Genomic DNA, 12,750 nt, shown 5'->3' on the forward strand with positions numbered 1-12,750 from the left:
CCAAAGTAACTGGGGCAAGCTGTGGACATGAAAAATCTACCATTGGCATTGGCTTGCAAAATCTTGAAGTTTGACACCCATGTTGATATGGTTCCGGTCATGTCCCAAATTGGCCATTTCGTCCGGGGAACCCAGAACCTGCTCCAGGATGGCCATCGCAACTTGTGATTTTAAAAACGATTCTGGAGACATCGTGCTGAAAACTCATGAGTATTGATAACCCATATTGACGTGCGTCAAAAAATTAACGTTACTGGTCACTTTACCGGAACCGATTTCAAGGAAATGGTTAGGTCCCAAATTGGCCACTTCATCCGGGGAACCCAGAAGCTGCTCCAGGATAGCCATCGCAACTTATTAAGCTGAAAACGGTTCTGGAGACATCACGCAGAAAAATCATGAGGATTGATACCCATATAGACGTTATTCAAAAGATTAATATTAGTGGTCACTTTACCGGAACCGATTTCAAGGAAAATTCCAGATCTCGGTAGTTTCTCAACATAGCTTCGATCTGCAGCCAGCATTGAATTCAGAATTGCTTCTTGTATCAGGAAAGAAGAAAGAATTCAAATAAATTTTAATACCAGAAAAAATTGCAAACGTTGAAAAAAAAAATCAGTTTTACACATACACCTCCTCCTCACAAACCATCCATTTTCAAATGATTTATTAAAACTGCTATAAATTTCTCGGTAAATGCATCCGGTTACATAAAAATTGGATTATTCTTCAACAAGTTAATGCCATTTTAATTTTGACAAAATTTTGCCTGTCCCGATCATTTTGTTTATCCCCTGTAACACTCGGAAGCCCTATATTAACCGTATGTCAACTTTATATTGCAAAACAGGTAAATAACCGGACATAATTGGATACTTGGCTAGTTCTCATCTAAGTTTGCAAGGACCCTCAAAATAAACATTTCATAAGTTTATACAGGGAATCAAAATGATTTGAACAGTTCTAGACATACCATCGTGTAGGTATAATTTTTTTGATCGATTTATGATTAGATTTCTTACAAGTTCCCGGTGTGCACTAAGAAGTAGACAATTCTTTATTTACAAAATATGATTGATTTAGGTCGTATACACCACGATGAAATTTGATAATAATTATCAATGTTGGCCACTTCCCGGTGGCAGTCGGAGCGTATTCAAAATACGTCCAGATGTGGCCAAATGCGATCATAGAGATTCAATATTACCAACAAAGCAATGGTAATTTAAAGCCGATGCATTGGCGTCGCACGACCGACTTAAGGTTATCCAAAAAATGACCGAAAATTGCGAAAAAGTGACTTGCAACTGCAAGAGAATTGAAACATTTTCAACTTGAGAGCAATTCCACGCACCAACTGACGAACCGATTTTATTTTTCACTTTCTGAATTCCATGAAACTTCGCATAGTGTCTCAGCAGGGGCAATGAACCAAGTTTGTGCCGGAATTCGGTCATTTTGACTCACGCCTAATTTTTCAAAATAGTGTCTTCAATATGTTTCAATAAATCACAGCACGAAAATGCCTTATCTAATAGAAATGAAGTCTGGGACAAATTTAAAAGAAACTGGATGACCTTTTCAGAAAAAAATGAATTTCAGAATAAATTTTACTATCAGTTTATATTTTACTATTTTGATAAATTTTGAAGTGTCCTTTGTGTCCATTGCAGAACAGATAGCATTGTGGATAAGCTTAAAAATGAACATAAGATTAGGTGATTCCTTGAAGAGTTCACAAATGGTCGTCATGATGGCTGATATTTCCTTTTACTTCATTTTTCCTAGAGCGAAAATCTCGGTCACTATTGTGCAGTGATGCAAAATATCATGACACTCACTCGACACTCGTCAACGCATCAACCGACTATCGCTGACAGAACGTTTTGTCACGCAGTGAGAGGTAGAGCTATAGCAAACAACAATGACCATAGCAAACAAGCTCACAGGCAAAATTTAACACTCGTTGCTGATGATGAAAAGCACAACGAAAACAGTGAAGACTTCTGCAGTACGATGATGAGAAAAAGCGAAACGACAGAAGAAAGTGAGTGTGTTTAATGCCTACGCATTCCAAGTTTGTCTCGGCAGGCGCGACTGTATGAGTTGAGCAAGCAAAAGCTGGCAAAATTAAACAGAAGCTGTTCGCCTCACTCACCAACGCACTCACACAAGCAAGCAAAGCAGCAACTGCTTCAAAACGAGCACAGATGAGTGTCGTAATTGTCGGCAATGATCAGATCGGTGATGAATCACCACCACTGACGACATTCACTAGTTGCTTTTTACTTCTTTCGTCAACTTGATGGATGGTCTTGGAGAGTGCATTGATAGGTCGCAACTATGCTATTGTGACATCGCTCATGAAATTGGAACTCCTTGTTTGCTGCACTGCAGCAAACGTGAAGTTCCAGGATCATTACTGGATGTTTTGTGGGAGCTGATATTTGTGGTCTTGAAATTTCGAAATAATATTAAGATCAATCAGGAGTAAAGTTTCCACAGCAATTTGGCTTGACTCATGAACAAAAGTTTAAAAAATCCTTACTTGAGCAGTTCCACATCAAATGACGAATCGATCAAACGTGCTTCATCGATCGATGAAACTTTGCACAGTTCGATAGTGAGCGTTCATACGGGCGCATTTGCAATGATCGACTCTCTTCGTCGATTTTCTCTTTTGATAATAACTCGCTTAGATTACCATTTCTCGGTGCGTTTGCTGTTGATTTTGATAGCTAATACAATAGGTTAGAGCACTGTATTGGTCAAATTTCAGAAAATTGTTTCGTTTAACTGTAGCAACTGTAAAGAGAACATCGATGAAGAGAATCGATTATTGCAATTAGGCCCTTATGAATGCTCACTGTCGAATTGTTAGTTATGGGCCACCATTCACATTTTTTGCCAACGTTCGGCCATTTTGAATCTAAAAAACTACAAGGGACAGCCCTATGGGTTTGTACGCAATGATGACGTAGGACTACGTGGTTTTATATAATAAATCTTATTTGTTATCTGCTTCTTTTTGTGTAGGAATAGGAATTTGAGCGGGGTTCTCTCTGTTTATACTCTTGAGTATGACGCGCTTGACATAGATGGCCCACAGCTACTCACGAAGAGCTACTGATGCCGATCAATAGCGGTGCGGCTTCTTCCTCCTTCTCATGTGGGCTGCAGCTCGCTGCTTGCGGAGAACCTTTCGTTGTGTACTAGAGAACACCGCCACTCACCACACGGTGATTGAATAAACACCGTTTGTTGAGACCGGATGGAATTCAACTTTGAAATCTGTGTTAGGGAAATCGCTTTTCGGAAATTAACAATTTTTAGTACGTTTTTTTTTTAATTTTTGACAACTTTTTTTTTAATTTTAGCTGTCTACGTAGTTAATGAACAGCCCCAATAGCCTAATTTTAGCAAAAATGTGCATGATTGCCCATTGTTAAAAGTTTTATGCAAATCGTAGCCGCAGCCGTAACATTTGTTTTTTTGCTTTTTGTAAAACTGCTCACTTAGAAAAATGTTCAACATTTTTAATTATTTTAAAGATCGAGGACTTAGGACCCGAATTAATCCACCTACGGTGAGATCTGACCCACCTTACCAGTAGAAATTCCGGCAAAAGGGCTCATATGGCGTGAGGTGATAGATAAATTCTCAAGTGATTCGAGGTATCATGATGATGATGCATTTTGACCCTAGTCAGAAACTGGTCATTTCCCAGGGGGTTCCCGGAACATGGCTGGACGTGACCAACGTGGTTTTGGGCACTCCAAATGACTATTACTGAAGTGATTTTTGAATTCTCATGGAATTTGAGGCATAACATAATGGATTTTGACCACAATCACAAACTGGCCACTTCTCCGGAGGTACTGGAACATGGCCGGCTATGCCCAGTGTGATGCTGGGTACTTCAAATGACTTCCATTGAACTTTTTTTTTAATTCTCATGTCATTTGATGCGTCACATTATGGTTTTTATTCGTTTCAGGTCGGATTTAGTCACATAACCCATGCAAGCATTTTCCGGTCATATCTCCGGAACCAGTTGACCGGTTCTAAAAATATTCAGGGATCAGGGACCTTTTATTTGGTGGTTTTTGCGTCCAATTCGGTTAAGCGGTTGTTGAGAAACACGATTTAGTTCTCAAAATCCGTATTTTCTGGATCTTGTTTCATCCGTATTTCTGGAGCCAGTAAACTGATTCCAAAAATATGCAAAAGCGTTCTATGGGACCACGAAACCTTTCATTTGGTGGTTGTTGCGTCCACTTCGGTTCATAGTTTGCCGAGAAACACACCTTCTTAATTTTGTCAATACGCACACACATACATTCCCGCATAAACGCGAACCATAACTGGACTTTACCGAAAATGGTTAAAAGTGGTTTATAATCCCTGCTTAACTTTAACTGAAATGGTTATGGAACATTACACAGCAAAAAAATAATTTTGATATCACATCAAAGTGGATGCACTACAATCATGTCGAAAATTTCATGTAATTTTTATGACCACATAAATAAACAAATGCAGTAAAAGCAGCGTAATGTCAGTTCATGCATTGTATTAATGATGATTTTGTCCTTTTTAGCAAGTAATATTACACCATATTTTCGACATGATTGTAGTGCATCCACTTTGACGTGATATCAAAATTATATTTTTGCTGTGTACATGACCGTTTGTGTGATAAAGTTTTAACCGTATGTATTATGGTTCTTTAGAAGTGAACGTTACCATAATGGGATGTTAAGAATATATTTTCGGAAAGAGAACTATAATAGAACCTTTTCACTTATGGTTTGAGAACTTTAATGGTAATGGTTATGGTAGTAAGTAAGGTCCATGAATGGTTTTGTATTATCGTTCAACATCGTGGGAATTGGTAATCTTTGATTTATAGGCAACCAATTCGCGATATATTTCACATAAAGTTGATCGATGTTACAAAACCATCCATGGACCTTACTGATTACCATTACCATTACCGTTAAAGTTCTCAAATCATAAATAAAAAGGTTCTAATATAATTCCTTTTCCGAAAATATAGCGAGAAAACAAGAATTTGAAATAGTAATGGTCCTTAGCAACCCATTATTTGTAGCGTTCACTTCCAAAACAACCATACTATATAAGGTTAAAACTTTATCACGTAAAGTTTCATAACCATTTCAGTTAAAATTTAGCAGGGTTTTTAAACAATTTTGAACCATTTTTGGTAAGGTCAAGTAATGGTTCGCATTTATGCGGGTTTTCCGATCTCGTCGAGCTGAGTCGATTGGTACATGGCAATCGGCCTTGCGGGCGTTGGATCGAATGTCGGTTTTCCACCCGGTATGTTTACCCTTCTTTGTAAACATGGTAAAAAGGTAAAAATTTGTGAATTCGATAAAATCATAGTCCCTTAATTAAACTAGGATATAAGCGACGCCGGCAGTGTAGTGGTAAGCGTGACTGCCTCTAACTCCAAAAGGCCTAGGTTCAATCCCAGTCGGCACTGTCGGGATTTTCTGAGGCATAATGAATTTTTTTTTTTAAATCCCAGATCTTGACAAATTTTCAAAGCCCCAAAGTGTAGTTTCACACTCAGAAACGATTGTCGTCTTCGGTAATATTTATCCGAAATCTCAACAGCTGAACGTTAGTTAAAAATTAATTTTAAAGCAAATTTTCCACAACAATAAGTTCAAAAGACGTTCAACCTTATTGGAATGATCAAATCTTAGCAATATAGTGGAGTTTTAGTATTTTTGTAGCAATATTTGAAGTTACAACTGAGAGAAAAATGCACTTCCAGAAATATGCTAGAACAAGATAAAATGAAAAAAAAAACATTTTTTTACAACACTCTAATTGAAAACTGTAGAAGTGCTCTCACATGGTGTCTTCAGACAAATGTTTCTTACTGATAAATTGTCTTGGCGAACCATAGTGCATTGAAGGCATTGAGTAGTTCTGTTCTTTTTTCTCAAACCGGAACAATGCAGATACCGTTTGAAACTATCAACTATAATAATTTAGGCCAATGACTTGTTCAGCCTGGTAGCACAGAACAGAAGGAGAAGTGCAAACAAATCGGTGAATCAAAAAGTGTTCATTTTTCTGCTCAACAAGCGATGTGTTGTGGTAGCGTTCCACACGGGCTTTCTATGTGCACTCACACTATCATAGCATGCTGCCTATCTTAACTGCAGGCAGAAGATGCCTTCTACCGCTAGGTGCGCTAGTGTTCGCAAATGACAAGTGGAGCCACTTTCTGATCCAAAGTTCCACTCCTGTGCTGGTAGCCTAGTGGGTCTTATGGCAATCAGCCTACTAGCATTTGGTTTTTTTTATTGGTTTTGGTTAATAATTCATCACCAAAGCCTTTGAAAATACAGTTTGTGTAAACACTTCTAAATACTTCTTAGAGTTTGCCGCGATGAATTTTCAGATCTTCATGGCGCCAGAATTCTAAGGGACCTTCATGGTTACAATACCTCTAAAGAAAGTTCATAACGGCTTCAGACTGATGAGCTTTGTGGAAAACGACTTCACTTAACTTAACAGTGTTTTCCTGTGCCCATATATTTTTTATTCTGAGAACGAGAAGATATAGTCGTTCCGGGTAGGGATGCTCAAAATGGCATATTTGATCATTCTTCATGAACTACTCTGTCCATAAAATCATAACAGTCCCATTTGTCTTTTGGCCAGAACTGAGCTACCCATTAGAATAGACAATGCTCTACCGGCATTTTACACTGTGCACTAAAAGTTACAAATATTGTGAAAAACTCCAAAACTAGGTTGTCCCATCCATAAGCGCCTACGGAAAAATAAATAATCAACATCGTTTTTCTCGATTTGCTGTTTTTCCAGATAGGACAGATTTTATTATATGGGCAGTACTCCGATGAACCAAATTTCATGGATAGAGGGCGGGCCCTTCTCCCCATCTATTGGGACGTTCTACCACACGATGGCTTGATTTGGTTTCTGGTTGTATGAATTTATTTCTGGAAGGAGATTCTCTATCACTCTCGCCGGCACTGGCGTGCACAGGGTGGGGCATGATTTCTTGATAACTTGATTTGAAGGTAAAATAACTTCATTTCATAATATAGGAGCACTGAAAACCTTTGAAATGGTGCCTGAAAATAGCACCACAAAGGTGCATGAAGAGACAAACTTCAATGAAATTTTTTGGTGCATACAAAAAAATTCTGGTGTATTTTTTTTTTAAGGTGTTTCATGGAGGGTTTAAAGAAGAGGGTAAATTTAAGTTTGAAAAAATTCACCTTCGTGGTGGCAAATCGAAGAAATAGCGTTTTATTGAATATTTCTGGTGTAAAAATATCATCAAGGCGGTACATGTAGGAACTAATCAAAATGGTGGAAAAATTGAATAACGCCAAAAATTGTGAGGTGCACATTTAACTGAAAATTTCTGGTGGAAAGTTCGCATAACTGTGGTGAATGTAAAAACAAGGTTTATTCATTTTTCTGGTGCATAATTTGCATTGCTCTGATGAATAAAAGCTTCATTGACAATTTATGGTGGAAAATTTGCACCATTCTGGTGCATGAAGAGGCAAAGTCTGAAAATTGCACCACAAAGGTGCAGGGTGAAACAAACTTCACTGACAATTTTTGGTGCACCGTTGTGGTGAATGGAGGAGCATGCTTTACTGAAAATTTATGATGCAAAATTTGAATCGCTCTGATAAATGAAATGAACAAAAAATGTCTGGTGGAAAACTTGCACTGGTCAGGTAAATAAAGGCACAGGCTTTATTTAAAATTAAGCTATATTGAAAATTTCTGGTGGAAAATCTGCACCATTCTGGTGAACGGATAGGAAAGCTTTTCTGAAAATTTTTGGTGTTTAATTTGCATCCTTCTGCTGAATAGAGAAACAAATTTCAATAATAATTTCTGGTGGAAAATCTGCACCATTCTGATGATTGGAGGGAAGCTGCTTTACTGAAAATGTATGATGAAAAATCTGAAAATAGAGGCAAGCTTTATTTGGAAAAACTGCAACATTCTGATGATAAGAGAAGCAAGCTATATTGAAAATGTCTGGTAGAAATTGGAAAAAGGAAATCTGCACCAATCAGAAGATTGGATAAGCAATTTTTATTGGATCATTAACGGTGGAAAATTTGCATCGTTCTGGTCAATTGAAATTTTCTGGTGTAAAATTTTCTGGGGGCAAGTTTGTATTGAAAATTTATGGTGTAAGATTTGCCAAAATCTGCTGTATGGAGGGGCAAGCTGAATTGAAAATTCCTGATGTAAAAATTGCACAGTTCTGGTGAATGGAGGGGCGAGCTTTATTGAACATTTCTGGTAGAAAAACTACAACGTTTTGGTGAATGGATGGTCAACTTTAACTTGACTTCCGAGAAGAACCTCAAGGGTATTGAATTTTTAGGACAGTTCCAAAATATTTTTGGGGAGAATTCAATGAAAATTCTGCGGATAATTTCTAGTGCCTCCTGCAGATAGTTCCAAGATAATTTTGAAAAGAATACCGAGAAAATCAAATTTTGAGTGAAATTCCAAAGGGAATTTCAGATCCAAGGTGTTCTGAGAAAAAAATCATGAAGAGTTCTAAGTATAGTTCCATTGGACTTCTGAGAAGAATTTCAAAAGAGCTCTTTAAAGAGTTCTAAAAATATCCGAGAAGAACGTCAAGGATATTGAATTCTGAGGACAGTTCCAAAGGATTTGTGGGGAGTATTCCAAGAAAATTCTGCGAATAATTTCTAGTGAATCCTGCAGATAGTTTCAAGATAATTTCAAGGGAGTACCGATAAGTTCTAGCTCATTCCGGGAATAATGCTGGATAATACTGAGGAAGTTCTTCTGAAACTCTAAGGGAATTTCAGTTCCAAGGTGTTCTGAGTAAAAGTCAAGAAGAGTTCTAAATATAACTCCAGAGGATTTCTGAGAAGAATTTTAAAAGAGCTTATAGAGTTCTAAAAATTTCAAAAGGAACCTCAATGAATTCTGAGGATGGACTTTTTCGCAACTGTACAAAGTTTAAAGACAGCTTTTGTATTCCCTAATTGAAAAGTAGGTATTAGTTTGCCATTGAACCTTGGTCTATTGTTGTCTTACTAAGAATTCGTCTAAGTATCATTTCGGTTAAAGCCCTACTATTGCAACCATTTGACGAAGCGATCATCATCGACATCGTCGATGAGATTAAATTGTCAATTCCATTGGCTGTCTGAAAACAGTTTGCATTGAATAAGATGAGCCACCAACAGAGCAAAAACTAAATAAAATTAGCTAAATTGAACACTAGGGAAACAGTGGCGGGTGGACAGCAGCATCTTCCACGCACTTTGGAGTACTGTCCATCCCCAGAATCAATGCACCATAGAAAAAAAAATTGTCCCTCCTTAACAAGATTCTTGTGCACGCTAGTGCTCGCCGGTTTGGCGTAAGTGTCTCTGCTTACGGGTCCGTCCAACCGTTTTTGGCGCTTTATACAGGAGTATGATAAGTATGATAATAAATTAAATCTTGATCAAGTCATGTAGTAGGAGCAGTCCATTGCTATGTGCAGGCGCCTTGCTACAATAGCTGGTAGTCTATCATCATCATCATCATTATCATCATCATCATCATCATCATCATGAACCAAAAAACGTGCAAATTTTTGGGATGGTGGTTTTCATTATACAAGTAGTCATGTTAGATTTATAGAAATTTAATGAAGACAACAACCAAATGTCGTGTACCTTCGAACTGTCATCAATCCTATTCTATCTTCAGAGTTGTATTTTTACGAACTCATACAAACATTCTATTAATTAAGAAATTCAAAGGTCAAAAGCCTTAAAAACAATCTAAGAATTTCTTAAACACTACCCGGAATTAACTCCTCATGGATGTTTTACTTAATTACAAAAATGAAGAATGCTTCTCTCAAAACTTTAGTGGTGTATACGACGCTTAAACTTGGGGAAATCATTTAACGAAAACCCTGTCAATATTTAACGTATCAACTCAAAAAAAAATACAAACAACAACAAATCTTACTAACAATAACACATGTGAACACGTAACAATTCTAACGGAATCAAGGACAAAAAACTTCACAAAACATTCGAGACGAAACAAAACAATGAGTTCGGATGAAAATGATGGGAGTGTTAGTAGAAAGTTAGAGAAAAACCAAGGCGGTGTTGGACGGTGTGAATATGTTAAGAAGTAGGTAGTAGTAGTAGTAGTAGTAGTAGTAGTAGTAGCAGAAAGCCAAAAAAACACGTTTAGAGAAAGTAAAAGTAAAACTTGATAAGGAGTTGAAAATATGGAGATTATGAAAAAAAAATCACAACCAGCAGATGCAAAAGATATGAAAAAGGACACTTTGGAAGCTTCCTTTGCTCTTTGGTTGTAGGCTCGCAGTCGGTCACCGCGGATGGTGACCGCGGAGGTTTTTTTTTCGATGTGAAAGAGTTCAGGGATGGAGAAATTAGAACAAACTTCGGGCACTTACCGTTTGCTGAATCTGGTAGTAAGTCTTTGCAGGAAAGTTTTGCCAGTGTGTGGCGAGTCGCCGACGTTGCCTCCGGTGCCGGCATATGTCGTACTGTTGCGGGATCTGGTTTGGCCTATTGTTGTGTTTTTTGGTTTTTGGTGAAATGACAAAAAGTATATTAGAATTTCATAAAAATCATGTTTCAATCGAACAGTTCCAGGCCAAATAGACAAGAAATAAATAATGTTTGACTCGACTTTCTCCGATTTGTACGAAACTTTACATACTTGCTTGTTATGGGAAATCATGCACATTTTAGAAAAAAAAAATCGATCATTTTAGATCTTGTAATTTTATTCAAAATAGCGTCTTTGATATTTTCAATAAATTGTAGCACCAAAACGTTACTTCTGATCGAAATGAAGTCTGAGACAGAGTTGCTGAGAAAAGTTAAGTCTTTCTGGAAAAAAATATACACTGATTTTTAAACATTTGATATTTTACTCAAAATTACAAAAAAAAGTGTACATTTGGCACAGAAGACTTTATTTTTCTCTACAACTTTATTTCGGACATTATTTCAATCAGAAGCGACGTTTTCGTGCTACAATTTATTAAAACATATTTAAGACACTTTGAAAAAAATATGCAAAATCCAAAATGGCTGATTTGTGTACCCATAACTCACACTTTATACACTAAGTTTTATACAAATCGGAGAAGACCGAGTTTTCCCGATTCATCATTTCGGCGTGGAACTGCTCAAATCAATCATTTCCAGTTGGTTGCATACAGATCGCTTCTTCGTTTGTACAACAGCTAGTACACAGTGTATTTGATAGAGTCCAATATTCAGTTACAAGAGCACTAGAGAGATTTACACAGAACGACAGATTTACACTGTACTGCACGTTCGAATGATAGAATTGGATGCAACAACAGGTGGAAAATTTGGTTGTAGCAAACACAGTGTGAATGGTGGCAAAGGAGAGGGCAAATGCAATAGAGCGAGTGAGAGAGATAGCACGTAGGAGCACACTTACCCGAGTGGAAAGTCGATCGCGATGGAACATTCCTGGGAAATGCAACCGGTTGTCTGGAAGAATTAACGGCTGGTGTAAGACTATTGCGATTCACCATGCTGATGATTGGATAGGTTTGGTTTTTTTTTTGATTTTGTGATTTGGCGGTTGATTGGGGTTTTGGTGTTTGTTCAGATTTCCGGATGTTTCATACAGATTTGGAGTGGTGATTGGTGATGGTTTTGGCAGGTTTCGGTGATGGTGTGGGTTGGTAGGTTTTGATTTTTGATTTGGTTTTACGAATACGATAAAAAACGAAAAAAAGAAAGAAGAAAAAGAAACAAGAATAGAATACAAAACAAAATTATTGATGGGTTACCGCAAAACTTAACTAGCTTAAAATTACGATATATGTATACGCAATATACTTAGAGGGTACCCTTGTTCACTTAAAACTATACACCTCAAAAAAGCTAAAAAGGGAAAACCAGATAAGAGGAAACCAACCAGATAAGAAAAATAACAATAACGAGGAAAAATCGAGAAATTGCTCTCCTAACGTCAACGATTGTTGCGATTTCAGTTTACGAGAGAAGTTTTTCGGCTTCTGAGAAGAAAAAAACCAATTTGAAAACCAAACGGAACGAGAGAACAAAGTACGGTCTACCAATGGCCAGAGTCAATGTCTGGGATTTGTTGGCGGGAGGTGTAAGGTGGTGTAAGGATATATATCAATCAGGATTCTAATAACGACGATAGTAGGATTGGCTAAACGCCATAGAGATAATGGGAAAAAAAAACTACTCGAGCAGTAACTAGCAAAATTTGAATTAAGTGCGGAACGGCATAAAATGGGTGCATGACAAATCCGGTTGCATATGAAGATTGTAATTGCGAAATATGTGCAGTACCAATTACTTGAAATTCGAAGGAATATGAAAAGCGTCAGCGTCATAATTGAAAGCCCTCGGGCTCATTGCGCACAAATGTTTGCAGAAGCTCAATAACTGATTTTAAAGATTTTGGACCACGAGCCAAATTTTTAATGAAGGCTAGGAAACAATGATTAATTTACAATGTAAACGATTTGATTTGACATCATACCGTGGGCAAATTCATACGCACACTTTATACAACAATTAGTTGTTCCCAACCAACAATTAGTGTTGATTTACGGCTGAAGAAGCATGTTTTTGCCTGAATAATATCTTATTCTGCTTCAAATGTATGTTAAGT

General features: G+C 37.3%; 1 protein-coding gene across 14 annotated transcripts in view; it reads right to left on the reverse strand.

Annotated features, from left to right (window-relative positions):
* The window catches only part of LOC135712708 (MAP/microtubule affinity-regulating kinase 3-like), a 384,511-nt gene that overhangs the window by 33,858 nt on the left and 337,903 nt on the right, over window positions 1-12,750 (reverse strand). For 11 of the 14 annotated variants that reach the window (XM_065235715.1, XM_065235722.1, XM_065235711.1 and 8 more), the window contains 2 exons: window positions 11,536-11,633; window positions 10,511-10,625 (listed from right to left, as the gene is read on the reverse strand). In XM_065235715.1, the coding sequence (XP_065091787.1) occupies window positions 10,511-10,625; window positions 11,536-11,633 (213 nt within the window). The remainder of the gene's footprint in view (window positions 1-10,510; window positions 10,626-11,535; window positions 11,634-12,750) is intronic. The other 3 variants (XM_065235710.1, XM_065235720.1, XM_065235721.1) reach the window with 1 other exon arrangement.

The sequence above is a fragment of the Ochlerotatus camptorhynchus genome, unplaced genomic scaffold, assembly GCF_037179485.1.
Source record: "Ochlerotatus camptorhynchus isolate MF236.1 unplaced genomic scaffold, CSIRO-AGI_Acam_v1.1 ptg000503l, whole genome shotgun sequence".
Taxonomy (NCBI): domain Eukaryota; kingdom Metazoa; phylum Arthropoda; class Insecta; order Diptera; family Culicidae; genus Ochlerotatus; species Ochlerotatus camptorhynchus.